The sequence below is a fragment of the Lissotriton vulgaris genome, chromosome 1_1 (assembly GCF_964263255.1).
Source record: "Lissotriton vulgaris chromosome 1_1, aLisVul1.2, whole genome shotgun sequence".
Classification (NCBI taxonomy): domain Eukaryota; kingdom Metazoa; phylum Chordata; class Amphibia; order Caudata; family Salamandridae; genus Lissotriton; species Lissotriton vulgaris.
The window spans coordinates 1,257,189,476-1,257,216,919 of record NC_141685.1 but is presented as its reverse complement, the minus strand read 5'-3'; the positions used below and the strand labels follow the sequence as shown (position 1 = coordinate 1,257,216,919).

The 27,444-nt window shown below is 46.0% G+C and overlaps 1 protein-coding gene across 1 annotated transcript in view; it reads right to left on the bottom strand.

The window, feature by feature from the left end:
* NCKAP1L (NCK associated protein 1 like) overlaps nucleotides 1–27,444 on the bottom strand; it is a 1,717,783-nt gene that overhangs the window by 1,547,116 nt on the left and 143,223 nt on the right. The window contains exon 4 of the mRNA XM_086964598.1: nucleotides 19,563–19,619. Coding sequence (XP_086820724.1) covers nucleotides 19,563–19,619 — 57 coding nt within the window. The remainder of the gene's footprint in view (nucleotides 1–19,562; nucleotides 19,620–27,444) is intronic.

Sequence of the window (27,444 nt, the reverse complement as noted above, 5' to 3'; positions counted from 1 at the left end):
GCTGCTGCACTTGAAATGTCCAAATTGGGATTCCCAGCATCCTATGCGGGAAGTTCATCCTATTTACCATCCTGAAATACCAGAATTAGGAAATGATCAGGATCAAGTGACTAGAGCTCGAGTGAAGGCCCAATTTCAAGAGCAAAGGGTCTATACCCCTTGGAAAAGGAGTGAGGTCCTTTCCCTGAAGTCGCAACTCCCGACCCCTGTAAAAATCCTACTGCTTACTATAAAGAGCTCACCGAGGTGGCCTCTTCGGCTGTCATGACCCTAGATGACATCGAGGTATTTTTCGGTCTACTAGTCCCTGTCGATGTATGGCGCCAGGTGCATGATCAGGATCATGCTACATAGTTGGGAGGGACTTGGGAACAGATTAAAGAATGGGACAAGGATCGAAAGCCTGGCGATAAACCTAAACCTGAAATCTTGGCTCTGCCAGGACGGATTATTACCTACATACATTCCTTGATTCCTCCTCGAAAGGTGGATTGGGACAAGTTGACAGCATGCAAACAGAAGAAGGATAAGAGCGTTTCAGATTTCTTTACCAGATTCTAGGAGGTAATTATTGATTTTAGTAGACAGGACTTGTCAGTAGAAGGCGGTGTGCGAATATTTGTTAATTGTTTTGTGACTAATCTGTTACCCGAGATCTCCACGCGGCTACAAGCTGCTGAGAGTACTTGGACAACTTCCTCAACTTTGGTTATACTAAGCATGGCTCAGTATTACGAGCATAGGGAAAATGAAAGCAAGGATAAGTCAGAAAAGAAAGCAAAGGACCTCAAGACACGGGTATTGTTACAGCAAGTTATCAGGTGTCGAGGCCGAGATCGAGGCGGTAGAGGACCCGTCCTGAGGGGGGCGGGAACGGGACGAGGAGAAGGTCCAGCTGTTGCTTTGGGAATAAACCAATGCTCTTCCAGTAAACAGAAAGCGCAGTGTCCATTGTGGCTGGCTCGGAACGGGGCAGTGAGAGGTAGAGGAAGAGGTTGAGGTGTTGTGGATCGAAGTGATATACGAAGAGTGGAAGAATCGCATGGTGAGTCAGAGAAGAATTACTTTGATAATCCGAGAGGGAGGCAGTATTACAACGAAGATTGTGGGTTTGAGGGGACTGATGGGCATGGTTATACATAGGACAGCCATGGACAGAGTAGGGGCCAGGTGTCAGTACCCATTGATCAGCAAGGGCCTTATGTGAGAGGGTGATTGATGGGGACTTCTGAAAATTTTCTAGTTGATACGGGTGCGATTAATAGTTTGATTGCTTGTTTGCTGGTCCCAGGGTCTGCTCTGTCCGGGCGGAATAATGTTTCAGTGGGTTTTTCTGGAATCCCAGTGGTGAGCCCCATCTCTAAACCTATTCCCTGCATCATCTTCATCATCTTCATCCCAGGTCTTCCACAGTGCCTGAGGTGAAATTGTTGCGTCCGCAGTCCACAGCACGTAACTCAATCATAAAGGGTCCATGAGTTGTGGTGCACAGAGTTAGTGGCACCTGAAGCGCTCAGGGGGTGCGCAGCCAGCGATGATGCGTCATCCGGGCAGGCCGCACTAGGAGCAATGTCTTTTGCTCAATTAATTCTGTCTTAATAGGGCCATGTGGCGTTGACTTGTGGTGTACAGAGTTAGTGACACCTGTGGTGCTCAGCATGTGCACAGCCTGCAATGATGCCTGGTCCTGGCGGGCCGCACTGGTAGCAATGTCTGTTGCCTACCGGACTGTGTCATCTGCAATCGCGACTCGATCTGAATTGTGAGCCCTGCTGACCGCAGTGTAGGTTAAAGGCAGTAGTCATCACAGACATAACTCCGTGGTGCTGTGCCTCTGGGTTCACTGGGGGCCTGTGTGGTGGATGCCAGCGATCGGCTGAGGAGGCCGGCGGTCATGGTGGCAGTCTCGTGGCAGGGTGAGGGTCGCCGCCCTGGCAGACGCGTTGGCCATCCCGGAAGTGAACCATGCCCAAGGTCCCGGCCTATTTATTCACACTCCTACGCTGGACTGGCGTACGCCGGACCAGCCGACTCTGCTTACACTTACAGGGGGGGACGACACAGCTACATGACCAAGGTCTTCCCCACTGCCTGAGGTAACATGGTTGCGTCCACTGTCCACAGCACTACAAACACCAGCAGTATATTTCCACATTGACAGGTCTGTGCTCTACATACTGAGGTCTGTCCAGCACATCACCGCCACACTTGACATTGTGTGCCTTCTTATTCATGGGTGACTTGTCTCCTTCCCACATACTTGGTTCCCACCTCTCCCCAAATTCTGCTATTGTGTGGCTGAGGGGCCATGCCATTTTCTAAACGTCCTCTGTCCTGTTCTGTGCAGCCTCAGTGGTAGTCCGGTGGGGGTGTGGTCCGGGGGGCATGGGGCTGGTGGCGATGGGTGTTGTAGACCTTTTTAGTCTCCGAGCTGCATGATCAGTGTCTCAATGACATATGTTGGTCTTCAGATGTGGCTCCGGGCTGGACCCCCTTTCATACTGCAGGTAGTCATCCTGCTTTACACCAGTAAAAGGCAGGTGTTAAATCCTTGCTGCTAACGTGCCTTATCACCTGTTTTTGGATCTCATCACAGATCTGGCTGGTCATTGAGAATACCCCGAAGTGGTGTATTCGTGTGTTTTTGAAGACGAATGGAGAAAGCGCCAGGGATGAGATCACAGTAACCAATAGGAGATTTGCAAGTCTCTTTTATTCTTTTTTGTATTAAAAAAACAGGACAACAGCCAACGCGTTTTGTTCCATATATAGGAACTTCATCAGGGCAGAGAGAATCTTGAATAGATCACATCCCACTTTGGGTATTAGGACGATAGTCAACCCCTCGATATGACAGTGTTGGGTATGATTCCGCCCAGAGCGTGTATGTGACCCTAAATAATGTCAATGCCATATTTACATTGAAGTCAATTAACTGCGGTGGTTCCCGTCAAGATATCTAGAAGGAATTCAGCACAATTAGAAGGATCAGAGAAAGATGCATCCATCCAAACAGATTTGTAACTGTGTTTAAATGTCCTCACACCCAGAGATTTCTTGTCTAACTATCCAGGCCTGCCTCTGCTAGATTGTGTATTTCTTGTCTGGAGTTTTGATTGACAGGGCTGGGGTATTCCAGGAGACAGAATGAGTCAGCCCAGTGGTGAATAGAGAGATCTGCATCTAGATGGGTGTGAGAAGTTGCACCTGGGACCTGAATAGGGCTGTGCCTTTCCTCCACAATGCTACCTCCACCTCCTGTGGTGGGGCTGATTTCTCTGCTCTGCACTGTGAAAGAAGGGAAGGAATCCTGTCAACAATGGTGGCTCCACCTCCTGTGCGTGTCTGATGTTTCTGCCCTGCCCTGTGAAAGGAAAGAAGGAGTCTTGTCAACAGAGTGCTCCAGAACTGGTTTGGACTGGGCAAAGGCCCCTCTGCCCTCAGAGGACAAAGGATTTTGGGGTATAAATATTGGGACCCTAATCCCAAGAAATTAGATCACTTTTTGACTACAAGAAGAAACCTTTGCTGAGGAGAGGAACCTGAAGAAACTGAGGAGATACTATCCCTAAGCTGAAGTGCTGCTTGGGGGATTGGCCTGCAGTGGTTGCCTGACTGCCAAATAAAGGAGAAAGGACTTTATGTGTACTTTATTCAACTTGTGAAGGATCTCCAAGGGCTTGGAAAAGAGCTTGCCCCCTGACCGAAGTCTCAGGATCAGTAGACCACCAGCCTTTGAGGATTGCTGCTGGAAACGCTGTTTCAGTGGCTACAGAGGCAGGGAGCTGTGACCAACTCTCACGACCGGCCCGGTGTCCTGTAGGCACCGCATCGAACAACGTCCGCATCTTGCAACGTATCCTCTGGGCTCACCGACTCCATCCTGCCGCCGTCACCGAGCCGTTGCATGCACCGCGACCTGTGGACACCGCGACATGCAACGCCTCGCTACACCGACTAGTACTGGTCTGATCGATGCGGTCACTGCTGCTGACTTTGAGTCCTGTGAACGCAACGAAGTTGGGCACTGCCTCGCACGCTTCGCGACGCACCGCCTGACTCGTACCGCTGTCCAGACTGATCGACGCCAGCTCCTGAACTCCGGCTCTGTCGCCGCACCGCAAGCTTCAAGCACAGTAACGAAGCACCGTCTCGCCCTGCAACGTACGCCTTGGACCCACCAACTCCGTCAATGGGCCGCTGCCTGCACCGCATCGAGGGACAACACGTCCTGCAACGCTTTCTTTTCTGTAACACGATGAACACTGAGCCCGGCTTGCACACCCATGCCGGCCGCACAAAGTAAAGGTACTTTGACCGAGTCTGTCTACCCTTGAGTGAACCCGTATTGACGCGGTCCACTGGAATTAGTAGACTCTGTGTGCTTTTCATCAACGCTGTAGCCGGACCGGGCTCCCGACTCACATAAAACTCTGATTACGCATTTTTAACAAGAACTCTTGATTATTTTTAATAGTACTGTGGATTATTCTTATCGTTTTTGAACTTGTGGTAACTCTATATAAAAGATACTAATTTTTATAACTATACAACCTGTGTGGTGTCCATTTGCAGTGTTGTCACTTGATTACTGTATGTGTTCACAAATGTTTTACACACTGCCTCTGAGCTAAACCTGTCTGCTCGTGCCAATCTACCAAGGGTCTGAGAAGGGTTTATTTTAGGAGTGTACCCCCTTACCCTGACTAGAGGAGAGAGTCCCTATTTGTCACAAGTACCTACCTGTGCCAACTAGAGACCCCCAATTCTAACATTGGTGGTCAGCGGTGAGGATTCTGGACTTGCATTTGTGACTCATATACAGTGATTGGTGAACACTACTTAGTGAGTGCAGACCATGAAATGAAATGAAATAAAACTTATAAAGCGCATGGCTGCCTATGAGCGTCCCAGCGCTGGTGAGTGAACTAACAGAAAGGAGAGAAGACATTTTTAAGGGAATAACCAACTTTTCAACTGTTTCCGGAAAGAAAGAAGGTTGGGCTGGGCACGAATGGCAGGTGGTAGGGTATTCCACAGTTTGGAAGCATTATAAGAGAAAAGGCGACCCCCGATCGGGCCCTCTTGATCCTGGGCATGGAAGCCAGGTGCAGATGCGCAGACCGAAGGGGTCTGTTCGTTTTATTGGGTAGAATGAGGTCCTTCAGGATGGGGGGGGGGGGGCTTTGGCATGGAAAAGGTTATTAGTAGTGCATAGAGACTTAAAATGCACTCTTTCCTGAATAGGTAGCCAATGGAGTAGGCTGAGAGCAGGTTTCGTAGAGCAGCGGTTCTTGGTGCTCGTGAGGAGCCTGGCAGCTGCATTTTGGACAACTTGTAGTTTGGCAATTACTTTCTTGGGGGCACCGAGATACAAGGCATTGCCCTAATCCAACCTGGACAGTATGAGGCCCTGAAACCATAAAACAACCACGTACTTCTGATACTTGTTTTGCCAGGGATCTCTATTTTTGCAAAGTAAGGCCTGGTTCAACCATCATGGAAAAGGCAGCATCCATTGCATCTGTTGACTGTGATTGGGAGGAAGAGAAAATAGAAAGCTACACCAGCAAGCAGCTCAAGAGCTTCTGCAGAAAGTTTAACATTTCCGTGACCGGACTCTCCAGAAAGGAGCAGTTCCAAAAGGCACTGAGGGCCTGGATCGAGGCATCGAATGCCCTGGAAATTAAATTGAATATGAGGATGCAGAGCAGCGGCTTGAAGGACCACTGGGTCCAGAAGGGAGGGGTGCAACCTCCCCGTTGGGTAGCAGTTTTTCTGCCCGAGGCCTGTCCCCAGAAGAGATGGCAGACAGGAAAGAAAACAGGATGTATGAAATGGAGATGGCCAAACTCAAATTGAATGGGCAACTGGAGCTAGAAAGTAAGAAATTGGCTCTAGAGGAAAAGAGATTGCAGTTTAAACATGACAAGGTTTTGAGGGAGTTGGATTTAATGGCCAGGAGCTTAGAGATTACTCCCTCTGGTGGCCGCACACTGTCAGTGCCTGTGGAAGCTAGCGTGTATATCCCCAAGGATTTGGTAAAGGAATTTTATAAGAATGATGATATTGGGCAGTGGTTCAGAGCCTATCAGGTAGCCATGTCTTCCCACCGGGTCCCTGAGAGAGAGATTGGGGAGCGGGTTGTGGGGGCGGTTTCTTAGTGAGGGGCGGGACACACTGCTGGACTTGGCTTCCGAAGTCCATAATTCCTATAGCCACATGAAAGATGCATTAATGACTAGGTATGGTTTGACCCCCAAACTCTATAGGCAGAGGTTCAGGACTTGCAAGAAGATAGTGAACAGTACCTTGGTAGAATATGTCACTTTCTTTTGCAGAGCATTGGATGGTTGGGTGAAGGGCAGCAAAGCTAATGATTTTCAAGGTCTCTTTGATTTGATGGCATGAGAGCACTTGTCCAATAATTGTTTTCCAGAGCTGCGCCAGCACCTGATTGATAGCAAGCTGACTAACCCTAGGAAGCTTGCTGAGGAGGTGGACCGCTGGGTGAGCACCTGGGTCCACAAGGGTCACATGGGAGACTCAGCCAAAGGTGGGCAGGGTCCCCAGCAGAAGAGTGGGTGACAAGGGTAAACAGAAGGAGTTCCGTAGAGGGCCCCAAAGTAATTCCCAAGGGAACCAAGGAAAAGGTTCCCACCCTCCCCCTGAGAGAAAGCAAGGGGTCCAGACAGGTAATTCTGTTCCACAGGGACCCCTGCAATGTTACAAATGTGGGGACCTGGGTCATAAGGCGATTGACCCCAGGTGACACCTATTTGGAAAAGCAGCACCCACTGGTGCTCCAGCCCGGCAGATGGCGAGTGTAGCCTTGGGGGAAGAGATTGGTGTCCAAGTTGGGTGGGGTCCTGCAGAGATGTCCCTTGTCTCTTTAGGAGTCTGTGAGATGGTCCCAGGGACCCAACTGCCCAATAACACTAAGAAATAGGGGCAGTGGGTGACCATCAATGGCCACAAGGTGGAGGCTCTTAGGGATACAGGAGCCGGTATGACAGCTATCAAGTGTCACCTGGTGTCTCAAGAGCAGATTGTCCCTCATGCATTTGACACCCTGGAGACTACTGGGGAAAAGGTAGCTGAACTGTGGGACCTGCCTGAGCTGACCCATTGGCAGCAGGAAGGAGGCCCCTCCAGGGAAGAATTCTGCCGGGTGCAGAGAGAATACTCTTCTCTTGAGGGCTTGCGGCAACAGGCTGCAAGCCAGGCAGCAGGTGATCAGTCTGGATCACATTGGATCCACTGGGAGAACGGTCTCCTGTATAGTGAGCCTAAGATTGCTGAGCAAGGGGTCAGCCCGTGTGCTGGTGGTACCCCAGAACTTCAGAGCCTTCCTACTGGGGCTGGTCCATGATGTGCCATTGGCAGGACATTTGAGGCAGGACAAGATCTTTGAGAGGCTTGTCACCCACTTTCATTGGCCCCAAATGTGCAAACGTTCAGACACTCATTGCAGGACATGTCAGACTTGCCAGGCAAGTGGAAAGAGTAGGAGGAAGCAGAAGACGCCTCTCCAGCCATTCCCGTGGTCAGTAGCCCCTTTGAGCGGGTGGGGATTGACATTGTGGGGCCACTGGACCCCAAGACAGCCATGGGCAACAGGTTCAACCTGGTCTTGGTGGACCATGCCACCCGGTACCCGGAAGCCATACCTCTGAGGACAGTGACGGCCCCCCTGGTGAGGCGAGCACTGATGGGAATTTTCTCCAGAGTGGGATTCCCTCGTGAGGTAGTGTCTGACCTGGGAACCAACTTCATTTCCAAGCATATGAAGTCCCTGTGGCAGGATTGTGGAGTAACTTATAAGTTCGCCACTCCTTACCACCCCCAAGAAAATGGGTAAGTTGAAAGATTCAACCGAACCCTAAAGGGCATGATTATGGCTCTTGAGGAACCTATGAGGCATAAGTGGGACGTCCACTTACCATGCCTGTTGTTTGCATACCGTGAGGTGCCACAGAAATCTCTAGGGTTCAGTCCCTTTGAGCTTCTCTATGGACACCCAGTCAGAGGACCTCTGAGTCTGGTCAAGGAAGACTGGGAGCAATCTCCCAGGAAACCTCCCCAGGATGTATATAGCTACATGCTGGCCTTCAGGAACCAGACTCGGCATTTCAGGTAACTCGCTGAGTCGAATCTGGAAGCCAGCCAGGTAGAGATTAAGCGATGGTATGACCAGAATACCACTCTGGTAGAGCTTCAGCCTGGTCAGAAGGTGTAGGTCATGGCCCCAGTGGAGCCCTGCATACTCCAAGATAAGTGGACCGGACCATTTGAGGTTGTGGAGTGCAAAATCTCATTTACCTACAGGAACCCCTTGCGGCTCCTGCATGTCAACCGCCTTAAGCCCCACTTGGAGAGGTCCGAAGTGGGCATGCTCCTAGCGACAGATGCTGGAATAGAGGAGAAGACCGAGCATCTTCCTGACCTCCTGTCTGTAACAGAGCAAGATGGGTCAGTGGATGGTGTAAACCACTCTTCCACCCTGACCCCTGAGCAATAGAATAACTGCTGCCAGTTGCTGGGACAGTTTTCTGATCTTTTCTCCCTAGTTCCTGGTATCACAGATTGGTGTGTCAATGATCTGGACACAGGAGACAGCTTACCTGTGAAGCATAAAACTTACAGGGCAAGGGCTTGCATCAAAATGGAGGTCTCAAAGATGCTTGCGCTAGGGTCCTCTAGCAGTCCTTGGGCCAGCCCAGTGGTCTTGATCTCAAAGGCTGCAGCGCCGGGTGCCACACCCGAACTCCGGTTCTGTGTGGAATACCGAGGGCTCAATTCGGTCATGAAGACTGCCCCGCACCCCATCCCTAGAGCTGATGAGCTCATTGATTGGCTAGGGGCTGCACGATACCTCAGCACGTTTGACTTGACGTCTGGGTACTGGCATATTGCCTTGACTGATGGAGCAAAGGAGAGGTCAGCATTCTCCACACCAGATGGGCATTTCCAGTTCTGGGTTATGCTCTTTGGGATGAAGAATGCCCCTGCCACCTTTCAGAGGTTGGTCAACCAGGTGTTGGTTGGACTGGATGAGTTCAATGCCGCCTACCTGGATGACATCGCAGTGTTCAGCATCAGTTGGGAGGAACATCTGAGCCACCTCTGGGAAGTGTTGGTGCTGCGAAAGGCAGGCCTCACGATCAAGATGAGTAAGTGCCAGATCGGGCAGGGTTCCATGGTGTACTTGGGACACCAAGTTGGGAGCGGCCAGGTGGCACCCCTACAACCCAAGATTGAAACCATCCTTGCTTGGGAGCCCCCCAAAACCCAGATAGAGGTGAGAGTCTTTTTAGGACTCACAGGGTACTACAGGAGGTTTGTCAAGGAGTATGGCAACATTGTTTCACCTTTGACAGAGCTGACTTCCAGAAAGCAGCCCAAGAAAGTGATTTGAACTGACACCTGTCAGAAAGCTTTTGAGTCCCTGAAAGCTGCCATGTGCACGGCACCCGTGTTCCTGGCACCCAACTTCTCCAGAGAGTTTATCGATCAGACAGACGCTTCAGAGCATGGTGTGGGGGCTGTTTTGTCACAGATGAATGAGGAGGGCCTAGATCAACCTGTAGCCTTCATCAGTAGGAGGTTACTTCCAAGGGAACAGAGAAGGAGTGCTATTGAACATGAGGCATTTGCTGTGGTCTGGGCACTGAAGAAGCTGAGACCATACCTGTATGGGGCTCACTTCCGGGTTCAGACAGACCACAGGCCCCTCAGAGGGTTAATGCAGATGAGGGGTGAGAATCCAAAGCTGTTGAGGTGGTCCATTTCCCTACAGGGTATGGACTTTACGGTGGAACACCACACTGGTATAGAACACGACAACGCTGATGGTCTGTCCAGATTTTTCCGCCTTAGTGATGAGAACTCCCAGGAGGTAGGGTAGTTCTCCCCACATTTCAGCTGTACGGGACACGTGTTAGCCTGCCACCATTGGCTTGGGTCTCCCTTCCATTTTTGCTGTTGCTTCATGGGTTTTTGCTGGTGTTAGATGCTTTGGGCACTGTGCCACTGCTGTCCAGTGCCACAGTGCAAGTGCTCCCTATTGTAAAATGATGTATGGATTAGTGATTCCATGATTGGCTGGTTTGGTTTACCTGTCGGACCCTAGTACAGTGCACCAGCAGTGCCCAGGGCTTGTAAACCAAATACTGCTGGTGGGCTTGCTGCACTGGTTGTGCTGCCCACAGAAGCAGCCTGTAAAAGTGTGTCTAAGGCATGCCATTGCAGAGCCTGTGTGCAGTCTGGTACTGCCATGCTGAATGGGCAAGTATACCCACTTGCCAGTCCCTAAACCTTCCCTTTTCTTCATGTCAGACACCCCTACAGTAGGCCCAAGGGCATGGTACATTGTAAGTATAAGGGAGGACAAGCCCTGGTGTGTGTGGCATGTCCTAATAGTGAATTACAGCTATCCGGCAGCGAGACATCTTATTCGACAAACCGGTCCCTTGGGTGAGGTCCACCGACATAACCTTTGACTCGCCCTGGCCCAGCCTGTGTCCCTGGAGTTTAGCAAGTGCCAACTCTACTTCTCAGCAATGTGGGCTCTGTGAGTGAGTCTACTGACCGCTCGGCCACTGGTTCAAGCCACAAGGTACCGTGATTACAAAGTCCGCGCAGTCTGGACTGCTGGTCCCTGCATCAGCAGGGCATTTGGGGAAAACTTCATTAAAGAGACATTCCGGTTTATCCAAGACCTTTAAACAATGTTCTGACAACGGAAAGAGATTGCTAGGCCGTCTCAGAGGAAATTACAGTAAAGGCTCTAATATGAGCCCAGTCTTCTGTAAAGCACTTACTATGGAAGAAATACCTCTTGGAGTACTGATTGGATTTTTAACATTTTGATCTTATTGATTTGAAATAAAAATCTACTATTTTCCTAACATTGTGTGGAGTCTTTTTGTAGCGTGTCATTGATTTACTGTGTGGGTCTTGCACAAATACTTTACACCTTCCCTCTTAGGGAAAGCCTACCTACTCTGTGTCAAGCTACCAGAAGGTGAGCAAAGGTTATCCCTGGTGTGTATCTGACTTGCTGTGATTAGAGTGGTGAGTTCTACTTGGCTTCGTTGCCTGTCATAGCCAACCGGAAGCCCTGTTTCTAACAATCCTATTAAAATATATTTTTTCATAACACCGAATTACATAACAAGGGCTTTCATAACTACTTTGTACAGTTCACTTTTTAGCTCTTTAAGTATGTGTTAGAATTAAACAGCGCATGGTAAAGGCACTGCATTGGAATGGATGGTTGGTAAAGGCCTGCGTTGTAAATGTGTAGTAATGTCATTCAACCCTTCTGCCAGTATTGAAGGTGTTCCTTTGGTCAAAAGAAACACACTCACGTGTTCATTTTAACCCCTTCCTCTTTTTTCCTCTTATATACCTTGTACACTTCAATTCCCATATCATTAGGTCTCTTTTTTAGTCACCACTATTATCTACCGCTGTTGCCATCCTAATGTTCATCTGAATGTGCACCCAGAGTTTAACAACTCATACCATTATTATCATTAACATTACTCTTTGATGATAATTTGAAAATGTTTAAAGAATGTACCTTCAGGTAAATCAAATGATGTTTGTATCCATTGAAACATTTCAATTTAAAATACTAAGTTGTTCAATATGCCCCCAGATTATTGCATTTATGTGGATTTCAGGGTTCCCAAAATACGTCTTAGTTTCAGCCCACAACAAGAAATATTCTAGTTTCCTAGTTCAAACAAGAAGTTACATCTTTCGGTTTCAATGAGGAGAAACGCTTAAAGCAAACAGAATCTTACATTTGTCCAGCATGACCCAAAAATAGAACAGCCACCATGGCAAGCTCCATCACTCCTAAAAATGAGGCTCTTATAAACATCAATTGGATCTTCCAAGTTTTACCTATCCCCAGATATTATTCAATATCACAGCATCAAATTTGTAATGCAGGTATTGGGTATAATATAATAGTACTTTTCGAAATAGATAGAAATATTTTTGGGATAATTATCATGGTGATGATATTACCTCAGCCTTCAATGGAAACTTTGAGATGCCTTCAGAAGCTTTATGATTTGAGTGAGAGTAAATAATTGAGGTTCATAGATCCTGACAATTTCTTGAGAAGGGACAGTATTACCTAATGCTAGAATTCTTTCAAGGTTGACCAAAAGAATAAACATAGTAATATATTCCCCCCTCAGCTCTCTGAGGTTTTGCCCTGATCCTAATAGAGTGTAATACAGAATGGAAAAAAATAATAACATTTTTCTCAGATATTGTTGATCACCTGGCCATTGTATACTTAATCTTCTATATAATAATGGAAGCTTCTTCTTTTTGGCTATTAACGCTAGAATATTCACAGATTTTCCCTGGCTTGAAGATCTTGGTTCTCATAGCGAATACCAATTTAGCAATATTAGCCAAATGATTTGATTTAATTATGCTTTTTATATCATCAATCTTCATTTGCATGTTTATCAATTGTAGACAAAAATACATCTTGTTTGCTTTTCTGCTTTCCTAATACCTGTTGAGAAGGACTGTGTGGTCCCTCCTTTTATGCATGACTTTAGAGATTCCAATAATATAACTGGTAATGCAGTACCAATGTTGATTTTAATACATGTTTGTACCTCTGCTCTAAGATAATGCCAACATTATATATCAAAATAAGAGAGCTTTTGAAACAATCGATGAATATAGCAAACCTTGTTCCAACGTTTTATGCATAATGGATATGTGATCACAGTTAATTATTGGATTATTTGTGAATTGTACAGAAAATATTATATGGGATCTTCCCAAAGAAAAGTTGTTTCATGAATGAAGATAATTTGGTTTGGAAAAAAGGTAAAAGTATTAACAATATTATAGGAGTGTTACCACAACTATCAGTCTTTATCCTTTTATCATTTGGGAACACCCAGACTGGTGTTGATTGAAGGTATCTAGCTTGGCATCTAATATTATATGAAAGTATCCAGCTACAGGAGGCTAATCACTCTGAGCCAATTAGACCATTTTGTCAGGGACAGCAAAAGATGGGCGCCACCCGTATTAGGACCATAGATGGAGCTGATGTTAAATCAACCCTTTGGGAGGTTTTACTTTTACACAATGAACCTCCTTCCAGCCATGGCTTTGATTAAGGTTAAATCCTTACTGTGACAAGATGGCCTGGTATGTGATGTCCACTAATGTAAGTGGGTACCTTTCACCAGTCCAGACAACTTAGGAGGTCTCAGACAACCTTGGAAAGCTAGCCAAGTGGTACTGTAGAGAGCAACATTAAGACTTAGTCCTGAAGGAGTGCAAAGCAGCTTGCTTTACCAGAATGTTATTATATACTATAGATTAAATGAAAAAGAACCACACAAAGTATGTATAAAAATATGTATTTATTACAGAACACTCTCTAGTACGTGACAGTATCACCTCCATGGAGATAGACACAAAGCACATAATACTTTAGCAAACAAATCACAGTAAATAGCACTAACACACAGTGGCCCCCAGGGGTGGACCAATCCATATACTAAGAAAGTGGTATAAGAACCACAACTCGAGTCAGGACAACGTCGAGAGGACATAGAGTTGCTGGGGACCCACAGAACCACCCAAGGTAAGTAAATAGGGACCCACGGAGAGTGTGTGCAATGTGTGAACACAACCGCTTGCTCGGTACAAGTCTATGTACAAGTTACAGTTGGAATTGAAAAGATTAGGGACCCTTCCCAGAGGACTCTGAATAAACCCCAATGAAGACAGAAGGTTAGAGCGCCACCCCACCTGTGGATACCATGGTAACCAAGTTACCTATCCCAGGGAAGCCGGGTGTATAGGTGTGAAGTGGCGTTGGAAACCGCCGTTGAACCCAATGGAGGACTTCAGGAAAGTGCCACTGCTGGAAGAGGAAAAAGTGTCCAGGGGAATCCAAACATGGATTCTTGATGAGGAGTTCCTGAAAGCAGAGTGGACAGAGTCTATGTCTTTTAGGGGTGACCAGGAGATTTGGAAGACGGATGCCCTCCGATGCCTGGTGCTTAAGGAAGGATGATGGTGACCTTGACTCTAAAGCTGTGAAGACCAGGCGATGCTGAGGACCCGGATATGAGCTGTCCCACAAAGGATGTCGAGTGCTGAGGGCTCAGTGTCCAGCGGGACCACCAACAAACTTTGGCAAATGCAACCCATGCAGTAAATCAAGAAGGTGCACGGTTGGGACCAGCAGGAGACTCACCACAAGCAGGGCAGTCAGGGCCGGCCTGAGCAATCAGAGGAGCCCAAGTTTAGGAGAGTAGGGTCTGCTTCCTATGGTTACCCCCACTTTTTGCTGTGATTCTCTGGTTTTTCGACTTTAGTGTGGCTTTGGACCTGCTAATCAGGCCCATGGCCCAGCTGTTCTCTCTCTAAATTGATACCATGTACATTAGGTACATAGCAGATTGGTTACTGATTCACCCTTGTGAGCCCCTGTGTAGTGTACCATAGGTACCCAGGGCATAGGTGCACCCTAGGCCTACCAGGGGCTGCAGCATGTATTGTGCCACCCATGATTTGCCTTCCAAACTGACACCACAGGTCTGTTCACACAGCCTGGGTAAGGTGGTGTAATCACCCCTTACTTAGATATAGTATACCTATATCTATATACCTATATAGACACATATACACCTATAAACCACTCCTAAGTCAGACCTAAACAATCCTGGAGGTAGAGTGCTTGGTTTTATGTGAGAGGGTGCCCTAGCATGAGCTGAGCCCCTCTGCAGCTTTCGGAACCGTCTCCTTATGGCTGTTCTATGATATAGCCATACCATATACTCTTAAGTGCATTATAATCATCGCGGTTAATGCTAACTTTGGTTTGGCTTTATCAAAACATGTTGTGTAAGAGGTCAAACACTTTGGAATACTACCCCCACCCCCGCCAGTCCTGGTGGTGAGGGTAGCATTCCACCCTTCTAGAGGGAGAAGACATGTAGTTACTGGTTTACATGGTTGACGTTAAACAGAGCCTCAGCATCACAAAATGGAGGCTGCTGCCACAAACATGAGTCTGTCCTCCTGCTGCTGGACGAATCTCTGGCAGGGGAGGCCTGGACAATAGGTTTCCTGTCCAGGGAGGTGCTGGTACCTCCCCAGACAGGCTCTTATTATATTGTCTCTCACTTCGCTTTTAAATGTCGAATTTAGATATTCTAGATCACTGCATCAATATTTACTAGCCAATGCACTAGCCAAATTTGTGTTTCACCTTTTTATATATGTAATGAGCTTCAATATTGTTATTCTTTTTGAATTGCTCCTCTATCTCACCTTGATCTCAACCAAGTGTGGTCATCCTTCTCAAAACACACCTTTCCACTCGGCCTGTCCAATACCTATGCTCCCTCCACAGCCCAAATTCACTTAAACCTTCCCTCCCATAAGGGAACACTTGTATAATTTTTTTCAAGACTTAACAAGGTGAAAATATCCCTATTGGGGCATATGAGGTCTGGTTAAAAATACTAACATGAAACACATTATCGTCCGACCATTTTTTTAAATTCAACTAGTAACAATCTCTTTATGTTTAAAGGCACTATCACTTTGAATCATTTCTAAGCCCCATTAACCCTGTAAATGTGAAAAACATACCTTATTTTCAAAAAATGAAAATAGGAATCTAAAATGTTCTTTTCAATTTTTTCAATGTAAATACAATTATGGTATTTCTAGTTTGAATATAATTTATTTTTTGTATAGCCTCCATAGAATCAGAAGACCAAGTCACATCTCTAGTAAAACATAATTTGATCACAAAACTCACAATGTCATATATTTAATGTATCAGAAAAATTTGCCTTTGACTTCATGTGGAATTCTTAATTTCACTTTGATAAGCTTGAAACTTGAATGATAAGCTGGAAACTTCAATAGTCTAAAGGAGCATACTTTCTTAGAACAGTCTTGTCAGTTCTTAACGTAGGTTTAGTTGCATACCAGGTATGTACATACTCATTATTTCATATTTTGCACACAATTAAATGCATTTTCAAAAAAGTAGATAGAATATCTGGTGTAATATTAATGCATATATTGTACACATATTTTTCATTCATCTAAAATATATTTGAGTAACATTGTTAGAATTCTGCAACACCTATGATAACTTTACGCCAACTCTTACTCTTGTGCTCTTTTATGCTGATAAGTCCTTCTGCTTACCATTTTTAGGTTTCACCCAAGATCTTTTTTATCTTAAAAAAACATACAAATTGCTTTGAGCCCGCCCATTAATTACCATTAGCTAGCTTTATTGTCAGTCTCCTTTCTTTTGTTTTCATTGGTCAGCTGCAGCTGGTTTCATTTTTGTGATTTCACTAGCATGCAGCTTTCAGAGGATTTTAGTTTCCTCTTCTTTAGATTTGACATACACCCAAAAGCACTACAAGGAATCAACTGGGTATACTTTACATTTCCCTTCACATTGTGCCTTTAAACAGGCAGTAACTTTGAGGTGATCTTGGAATTTAACTAGAACGCTCCAGACTCTCCTCCTAGCTGCAACCTCTCCTCACCCCACGCCGATTTGTTATTTTATCTCCCCATGCCTCCCCAGCAGAGGATCTGTTACCCGCTGGCCCACTCCTACCTCTATTGCCTCACATGCTCACATTACCTGGGGACAGCATGGTTTTATTTGTCAATATATGATTAATGTATTATTTAATCATTGGCAAAATTATATGTCTCTCGCATCCTGGCCCTCGCACTTCATGGCTTAGGACACCTGTACCTCATTAAGTAGAGCTGGTGTCTACAACAAGTACCTTGTGAGCTTCTGAGCTACCAGTAGATCTCCAGGTCCCGGTGAGTAGCTTTCCTGTGTGCAGCCCAGCCTATGACTATTGAAGGTTTTGCTTGGTTGACTTATTACTTGTATACCAAAATTAAAAAACGTATTCAAGACAAAAATATGTTTTTTTTTCACAACTCATAAGCTGATGTCTGTAGAAAAAAAGTTGCATTTTCAAAATGTGCTTAAAGTTATTATTTGAGTTGGAGAGATGTATTGCTCTTATTTATACCTTGGTGCCAGAGGGATTGCAGCTATGATTTGTATGAACTGCCCATGTAATCTTTCATTTCAAATTTTCAAAACCTTTTTTTCATTATTGCTGTAAACCCTGCCTAATGCACATTGTGCTCACTGCTGACACTCTTGGATGGGGTGTTCACTTTTATATCACCAATATTAGTAACTCTGGATTATTCTCATTGAGCATACATTTTCATTGTACATACATTTCTTGTTGAAGAAAAAGTTGGAGATCCCTGCTGTAGAGGGATAGGTGCAAGCAGCTCCTTAGCACGGACTTTCACCTCCTTCCTTCCACACTCCTCACCACAGTCTGCTTCTAAATATATTCTCCCATTTTTTCTCAAAATCACAGCAGATGCAGTGAGAGAAAAGAAAGCACCCCATGTTTTGCATAAGTTTCTTGTTTCAACTTGCTGTCCTGGTGATTGTTGCTCTGTCTGCTATATGGGTCCATGTTTACCTTGGATAGGTGGGCAAAATGTATTTCATACGGGAAGTGACAAGGTGTGACCACTGAAAAAGTGACAAGTATTGTCATAGCTGATAGGTCTCACCCGTGCAAAAACGATTGGCTTTGTCAAATTCTTTTTTAGCCATGACTTCCAGCATTAATGCCGATAGTTTTTGCATCGATCAGATCTGTGGTGCCCCCAATTCCTAGATGCCCTAAGCACGTGCTTGTTTTGCCTAATGGTTAATCCAGTCCTAGGGATGTTCTGTAGCCAGACTTCACACCCTAGAACAGCAGGACGCCAGGCTGCAATAAACTGGAATCATCATTTTCCTTTTAACCCCTTTCATGCGTCGGACAGCAATAAGCCACCCGACGCCACAGTACTCGTGTGCGTCAGATGACTCCCGGCCGTCCGCACACATGGCACTTGAAATCCCTCTGCTGCAGGCACCAGAGGGATTTATTTCAGTCCAAAACTGCCTTGGGAGCTAAGAAAAGGCTTTCCCAGCTCTCGAGGCTGTTTGGATTGTTTCAGTGAAATGATGATAAGCACGCACGTCACTCTGACGTCATTTCACTGAAAGCAAAACTGAAATTAGTCAATAGGTCCAATTCAGTTTCACTGCCTATGTGTTCAGGGTGCTATCTCAGCCCCCAGAGCACATAGGCAGACGGGAGAGGTATTGTTGGAAAGGGGAGAACGTCCCTTGTGGATAATTTTGAAGTCTCCACAGTATGTTTTGGGCCATTTCATGTTGTGGGTACTAGCCCTACCCACACAAGTGAGGTACCATTTTGATCGGGAGACCTAGAGGAATGAATGCTTGGTGGTAGGAAATTTGTGGCAACCTAGTGATCCTACAACTTTCCCACACAGAAAAATGAGGAAAAATTGATGTGTTTAACTAAATTTGTGGTTTGCATGGAAGTCTGGGTAGGAAAATGTTGGGAGATTCACACAAGCCACACCTCCCTGGAATCCCCTAGGTGTCTAGTTCTCAGAAATGTTTGGGTTTAGTAGGTTTCCCTAGCTGGCCACTGAGCCCGGGACCAAAAACCTGTCTTGGGCACTAGGTCTACACATACACAAGTAAGGTACCATTTTTAGCAGAAGACTTGGGGGAATGCTTGGTGCGTGGAAGTTTATGGCTTCCTGCAGATTCCAGAACTTTCCATCACAGAAAAGTGAGGAAAATGTGTTTTTTTTTTACAAAGCTTGAGACGTGCAAGGGATTCTGGGTAAAAGAACCTGATGAGAGCCACACAAGTCAGACCTTTAGAATTCAGGATGTTAGAAGAAAAGGACGCAAATGTGGTGTGAATACCTTATGTGGACAAAACGTTACAGGGCCCTAAGCGCGAACTACCCCCTATAGCCATAAGAGGCCTTTGCACTGGGGGAGGTCTAGTAGTGAAGGGGTTAAGGATCAAGCCTTACCATAGCCATGACTAACAGATGGAGAATACTAGAACAACTGTGTATATTCATTTCCATCAGCACTTCAGCTTCTTAGCGACTTCTATTTGTGGAAAGTACAGCATAGCACGAACAAAGTGGCCACCCACTGAAAGCCCCGACTGAGGTCCCCAGAGGTAGTACTTCGCAGTTCTTTACAGTGTAGGAAAAATATCCTGCTGCGCCACTATGCCCTATCTGTTTGTCCTTTTTTGTAAAAGAAAATAAATTTACCAGCTTCACAGTTTGCAAAGCTGGTGTCGTTTAAGTAAACTATGCGAAGTTGTGAAATTATCACATGTAGAAACACATTGTCAGATTTTGAGTATCAATCTCCAAAACAGCGCACAAACCCAGACTCTATAATGTAATTATCAAGGGATAGTACTCGCCAACAATGAATATGGTAAAGTATTACATCAGCAGTTGCAGATTATGGCTGAATATTACATTAATACAATTTGTGTATCACAGTTTGTTTTTCATGGTTTTTATTAAAGAAAATAGTTGTCGAATTGTAAGTCAACTGTAGAAATACTTACAATATCAAAATAGCATTGACAGGCATCGATAGTATTGAGGAGTTCATACACGTGGTCCTGCAGGTATCCAAGAAAGGAAAGAAGCATGTTATGGATCAGATTATGATTCATGTGCCAATTTATTTATCATAGTAGTAAACGTTTTAATTAATTTTGTATGTTCCTCTATTGAGATTGGTAGATAATGCAGCGGTAATGAAAAAAATGTGTTAAAAATATTTCCTTTGGGTATTACTACTGGATGTCAGCCTGAATAAGACCAAGTAAAAGACAAATATTATGTGGTAAATAATTTACTGTGCATATTGCTATTTACTTTTCCCTTACTAACCTTTATTGTAGAAGATAGATTATCATTGTCCTCAATCGTCTTCATTTTTAGGTCAATGTTTTGATAACACAGCTGACGAACAAACCTACTTCTTACAATCTACTAGAGTGGGGTTTTGGTCTGCCCAATTCATCCATTGAGCTTCCTGTTTTAGCTATTGGTCTGAGACTTTCCTAATCATTTCTTAGCTGAGCCTAGTTGAGCATTCATCCCCCACCTAATGCTAATGGCTGTTGGGGTGTATCATTCCACCTGAACTTAAGTGCTTGCACTGAACTAAATGAGGGACTAGCTTATGGCTATAACTCTCTCTGTCTGCTGACTCTCTCCTGTGTGGCTCATTCTGTTTCTACTCTCAATTCCTTCTTACCTCCCCTTACTTACTCTCTCTCCGTGCTCCTTTTTCCCCCACCTACACATCCGCATATCTCTCTCCCTCTGTTTGAGTCACTTCTAGAAGTCTGATTTCAGAATGTGAATGGGTGTTGAGGATTGGGCATGATTGAAAGCTCTGGAGGTGAAAACTGAAAGAAGCTCATGATTTTCACAGTGCCAGTCACTCGGTCAAAAAATACCTAGACTACATGTTACCAATCCTTACCACTCTTTGCAGATACAGTGATGGCATTGGTCATATATTATCCAGTGCCTTCCCCATTCCTTGTGTGTTCAATCCTCCTCCCACACTCTGTCATCATTCATCCCATTTCCACTGTTCTGTCTGTTAGAGATACCATATGGATGACTGAGAGCTCTGGAAACAGAACAATGGTCACTTATGGGCCACATTGAATTATGATTATATGGGAGGGGATGCAGGTACATAGGTGTTGTAGTGTGGACAACACCAAAGGAAAAAAAGACATTGTATGGCATTTGGGCGCCAACAGAGATTGTCGCATTGAGCACCACCAATGCTAAAGTTGGCCCTGAACAGACTACTCCCAAAGCTATAAAAGGAATGGCCCCACAAAATGTGAACCGCTGCTCAAGGCAGTACTGCGGTGTGAGAATAAATCCATTAATTCTAATACAACTGGATGTGCCTCAGTACACGGGTAAAGAATGAAGAGGTGTGAGGGGACAGAGAGGAGGTACAGACAGAAACTCACAAAAGGAACTGACAGTGAGGAATGTTGTCAAGGAATACCTCATACAGTTAAATTCAAACACTCAAGGGGAGGTAGAATGATTCACACAAAAAACGATTTTGATTTATATAAAGGATGGCTACTCCACTGGCTTGATCCAAGATTATTATTACTTTTGTTGATTAGAATTTGAAAGTTTACAACAATAAAGCACAATGTTAACACTAAAATGGTAACCTGGGTTTACAATTTTTTGCCCACACTGTGCACACAGGAGCTAGCGAACACCCACAAGGGATGGAATTATGGTCTCACTTTCAGGACTAATTGCCTTAAGATACTAATAATACACATTTTAAGAAAACACTATAACTGTATCCATGCATGCCTAAGTCTTGTCACCAAATGTGTGAAAACCATCAGTTGTGGAGGAGAGTGGGAGGTGCGTAAAGGGGGGGGGGGGTGAGGCAGAGAAATCCATTTTGCCTCCGGCAGCACCAGTACCCACGCACCCTCAGTCCCATTAATGCTTGGCTTATTTACACAGTCAGGACTTGGCCCCACAGTCGCCCCTCCTCAGAGTCAACTACAGTCCCAATGGATTCCCATTTGTCAACCACTTCCCTCCAGCATGGTTCAATAGGTTTGTGATGGACACCCCTTGCTTCCTTCCTCCGTAGCACCCTTTCCTCAGCACATGCCCAGCACGTGACTTCCTGTGAGTGCGATTGAATTGTATGAAATTAAGACATGTGTTGCTAGAGAATATCTGTGGCCAAGCAAGCACCCTCCCCCATTCAGTGTCAGTCATATCCTGGCCTACATCAGTGGCCCAGTGAGCCCAAAAAGCATCCAATTGTTTATTAATCAGTCCATTTAGAGCCCTATAGAACCATGACACTAATTGAGAGCTCGTTCCCAGTGTCAAGGCTATCTGAGGGACCACATGCGTGGGAGTTTCTGCTCCTGCAACACCCCACGCATCCGATAGGGCGTGAGTAAGCACTTTGTAGGTAAGAAATTGTCCCACTGGCTTGCCTGTCTGATCCACCAGATCTTCAAAGGGCATGAAGACATTCATATGAAAGCACTCTCCCAGGGTCACCAATCCTGCCTCCGTCCAGTAGTACATTTGCACTGCAGTAAAGAAAGTCAATGGGTCACCATGAAGGAGGCCCACCAGTTGGAGTTCACCGTACCAGTACACCACAGCCCACATCACCAGCAGGCCGGGGCAGTGGACAAACAGATACCCGACGGGGAATCCGAAGTGCAACAGCTTTGCCTGCAGGAATCCCTGGTTGGGCTTAAGAGTGCATCAAAATGAGACACAGGACTTCAGAGACCAATGCCCAACCCCCTGCCCCCCCAGGTTTCTTTACAACAATCATCCAGGTAGTGGAAAACTTGGATTCCCAAGTATTTAAAGGTTCACGGAGCCCAAAGTATATCAGGTGGATAAGATAGAGACCCGATCCAGTGTCCACTGGAAACATGCATGTTTATCAATCAATCAATCAGGGGGTTTGTAGAGTGTGCTACTTACCCGTGAGGATCTCAAGGTGCTGGGGGGGGGAGCAGCTTTGGATCAGTTGAAGAGCCAGGTTTTGAGGTTATTCCTGAACGTGTGCAGGGTTGGGGAGCGTCTGATGTTCACAGGGAGCTTGTTCCAGGTCTTGGCTGCGATGTAGGAGAAAGCTCTCCCACCTGCTCTGTTTCTGCGGATGCGTGGGACTTCTGCCAGGGCAAGGTTGGCGGAGCGGAGGTTCCTCTTGGGTACGTCGAAGGCGACTCTCTTGTTGAGGTATTTGGGTCCAATGCTGTTGGAGGATTTGTAGGCATAGGTGAATAGCTTGAAGGTGACCCTCTTCTCGACGGGGAGCTAGTGGTGGTCTCACAGGTGTAGGGTCATGTGTTTGTGGCGAGGTGTCCCGAGTACAAGTCTCGCTGCAGCGTTTTGGATGGTTTGCAGCTTGTGTAGAAGAGTTTGGTTGATTCCGGCGTAAAGGGAGTTGCCGTATTCCAGTCTGCTGGTTATGAACGTGTGGGTAACGGTCATTCTGCAGTCGGGGGATCCATTTGAAGGTCTTGTGGAAGATGCACAGGCAGTTGAAGCTGGTGGAGGCGACCGCATTGATCTGGCGGTTCATGGAGAGGGAGGAGTCGAGGATGATGCCGAGGTTTTGAGTGTGGTCTGTATGGGTAGGTGCGTTCCCGAGGGAGGAGGGCCACCAGGTGTAGTCCCAGGCAGAGGTGCAAGGTCCGAGGATGAGGATCTCGGTCTTCTCTGAGCTGAGCTTCAGAGAGCTGTCTTTCATCCAGGCTGCGACGTTCTTCATTCCTTCATGGAAGCAGAGTCTGGTGTCTTTAGGATTCTTCGTGAGTGAGAGGATGAGCTGGGTGTCATTGGAGTAGGATACTATGCTGAGCCCATGCTGTCTGACGATGGCGGCTAGATGGGCCATGTAGATGTTTAAGAGCGTGGGGCTGAGCGATGAACCTTGGGGCACACCGCAGTTGATGTTGGTGGGTTTGGAGAGGAAAGGAGGAAGTCTGATCCTCTGGGTTCGGCCAGAGAGGAAGGATTGGAACCAGTTGAGGGTGGTTCCTTGTATCCCCGCGTCGTGAAATCTGGCTGTGAGCATGCAATGTGAAATGGTATCGAAGGCTGCAGAGAGGTCTAGTAGGATGAGGGCCGCGGTGTGTCCCTGGTCGAGTAGCATGCTGATGTCTTCAGTGGCTGCGAGGAGGGCGGTCTCGATGTTGTGGTTACTGCGGAATCCAGACTGGGAGGTGTCTAGGATGGAGTTCTCTTCGATGAAGGTGGTCAGCTGGGTGTTTATGAGTCTCTCAGTGACTTTGACTGTGAAGGGAGGAGAGAGATAGGCCAATAGTTTTTCAGGTCCGTAGGGTCGGCCGTAGGTTTCTTGAGGAGGGGTCTAACCTCCGCCCACTTCCAGCCGTCTGGGACGACGCCAGATCCGAAGGAGGTGTTTATGGTCCATCCTAGTTTGGGTGCAATGGTGGCGGCGGCTCTGTGGAATATATGTGGTAGGCAGTGGTCCATTGGGGCTCCTGAGTGGGTTTTCATCATGGCAGATGTGGTGAGTTTGACGGTGGCCGGATTCCAGGTCATGATGATAGGCTTGTCGGCGGCGGTGTCAAGGGGGGTGGTGTCTGGCATCTGTTCGCTGAAGTTGACTGCAGTTGTACTGAAGTTTACCCAGAGATCCACGGTCCTTCCAAATTCCTCAAGGAACTGCAAGGCCTGCCGAATATCACCCACCCCATCCCGCAGGTAAATAAGCAGGTCATTTGCAAATAAATGTAATAACATGGACCGAACCATCTAGTTTAATACCCCAATCTATTACCTCAGTTCAAAACTTTTTTGCCTGGGGCTCCACAGCCACGGTGGATAACAGAGGCAACAGGGGGGAACCCTGTCTAGTGCCCATGAATATTTCTTAGGCCTCCAAAATCATGTGCCTCGTTTTAATCCTAGCCATTGGGTGAGCATACAGTATCCGGACCCATCTTACTCTGTTTGCACCGAGTCTCATGCAATACATAGTGACCTCCAAGAAGTCTCAATGTATTCTGTTGAAGGCCTTCTCAAGGTCCACCTACACAATCACTGAAGCAAGGTCAGATAACCAGTCAGGGGCACAGCGGTGGCCGGCAAAGGTAAGCGCAGTGGAGTGGGGGGAAGCCGACAGACGACAGAATATGTATTATTTTTGTAAGTATACCTATTCCATTGTCTATCGACTCCCCCCTCACACCCCACATCCCCACCACCCCGCTCACCTGTTCACCAGTGCCTGCCACCGCTGGATGGGCATTCAGGATAGAAAAAAAGTCTGCAGAGGGTGTAAGAGGTGTTACACGTTGGAATAAAACTGTTTTGGCCTCCATAAATCAAGGCCTGCATGTGGGGTAACAACCGGGATGCTAATATTTTGCTGAGTATTTTGAACTCAAAGTTCAACATAGAGAGGGGTCGAAAGTCCGAGGGCGCCACATCCCGCGAGGTAGATTTGGGCAGGGGCCCCACCAGAGCCTCCCTCATCACTGTAGGAAGGATACTTGTTTCAAAGGTCTCCGCAATCATTTCTGCCAATTTAGGCACCAGTTTGCATGCAAACACTTTGTAAAATTCAAAGGGGAAATCATCTGCACCAGCCGTCTTACTTCTCTCCATGTCTTTGATGGTGTTTCTAGCTTCCACATCTGAGCCTGGGGAGCCTGGGGCGCCTAGTGATTCTTGTTCTACCTGTGGGAGAGATCGATGTGGGAGCCCTTCCAAGAAGGATTCCAATTCTTCGGGAGGCCTAACTCTGGCAGGTAGTAGAGGCACACATATTAAGACCTGAATGCCTCATCAATGATCGAAGATACAATTGAAATGTCTCAAGCCAATGGCTGAAACAAGTGGATTGAAGAAAGCCATTGGTTGAAAGGGATGGACCCAAAAAACACTAATAGGTCTTTTTGACAGGTTCTGTGTCACAAACCCAGACCTAAAAAGCGGCGTTGGATTTTCATCCAGCAACAGTAAACTTTGACTTGCTGAGATAAATAAATTAATGACCCATTTATTTTACAAAGTTTCATAGAGAAACTTTGTATATGAGGAATACACTAGTTTACAAATATGATGAGTGTCTATAAAAAACGAAGTACATATTTATGTAGAACATTATACATTTCTCCAAAATAGCAAATGGCAAAATAGCTAAACGTGTTCGTAACTCAGCGGAATACTATTTAGCAAGATTTTATCCTTTACCCGCAGAAACCATTTACTGATAGTCTCTGCTGGGGAGTATAAAGAGGTTAAGTTGATGCATGTTGTTTGTTACAGAACTGTGCTATGTGGTCGTCGTAAAAAGCTAATTCAAAATATATTCAAAGGCAATTCTGGGGATTTTTTGAAGAAATGGACTTCACTCAAACGTGGACTTTGTGGGAAGAATCATAGTTTTTTACATTTATTTCAGGAAACAGTGGGTCAAATTGTCTTTGATTGTGGAAACAATATCAAATAAAGGTCACACTTGTTAATATTACTTTAAAATCTTACCCCCATTTTGATTCAAATAAGAACAATTTCTATTGGGTAATAGCCGAATTGAATGTGGAGTCGTAAAGCAATCAAGTATTCTAAGAATGGGTTGTACAACATAATTTTGTAATTTGTACAACATTACAATGGAACTCAGTGGACTAAATTGGAAATCAATTGCATGATTGTTCTCACCTTCAAAGGACAGCGAGAAAGGGTGTGCAACACATATTGCTTGCAGGGCCAGACTGGGAACCAAATCTGGCCCTGCCAAAGCGCTCGGCTGCCCCCCCCCCCCCCTGGGAGAGGCCAAGCTGTTTGCCAGTGCCGGTTTCGGACGATTTTGGTTCAGGGTCCGATTTTATGCTGCAAAAACGGCTCTGTAACAAAAACGGCCCCCAGGCGCCCAAAATCAGTCCCTACCCTAGCGGCCACCGGGGAAACGCCCGGTGCCCGCCACGGCCAGTCCGGGCCTGATTGCTGGGGCCTACATATTCATTTTGGAAGATGACCGTAATATTTATCTTTGGCCACCCACAGGCCTCAGCAGCGCTGTGATTAGTCTGAGCGCTGTACTTCGGCACTCAGCCAGGGAAAGTGGACCTGGGCATGTTCTCCATGCAGGCTGTAATGCAGCCTGGGTGGAGAACATGCACAGTGTACATGACTGTTTGCATTCATGTGTACTTGGAGTGGGAAAACCACTCCTCCCATGCCCTGCTCTGAGAGCAGAGCAGCCCCTCCCGACTAGGCCGCAAAGCAGCAGGAACAATTAAAATGTTATATATTAAAATAACATTCTGTTATTATCATTTTATTTTTCGTTTAATTAAACTGCTTAAAAGCAGTGTGGTGACGATCCTCCACCTTAGTGGAGGATCCACCACTGGCTATGGTGTTTGAGGTGTTTGGTCCTGAAAGTGCTAGTGAGAAAATCTAGCCTGAAGTGTTGTTAGCTTGAAGTGTTCCTTTGGTACTAAATTGTGGTGCAATATACTTACTCAATTAAGACCTTCAAACATTTCATTCTGTTTTCCTTTGTCAGTAGATGAGTAGCGCGGATTGGAAAGGTGGAAAGTAAAAACAAACATTTTAAAGTTTCTTATGATACAATTGTAACTATTTATTTACAGGTCATCGATGGTCTGATTTAGAGGGTAAAGTAATGGCAAGTCGTTCAAAACTGAGCATCTGCCATTGCACTGCACTAACAGGTAAACCATCAATTCTGAATTCGACGAAATATCCAATATTGAGCACTCATCTGGCTCCGCCATCCGGTATCGAGGTTAATCTACCAGAAATGCTCACAGAAAACCACCCAATTTAGTTGTATTTATCTTAATTTTTCAAAGGGTTCTAGGAGACACCTGATGACATGTTAACAACACT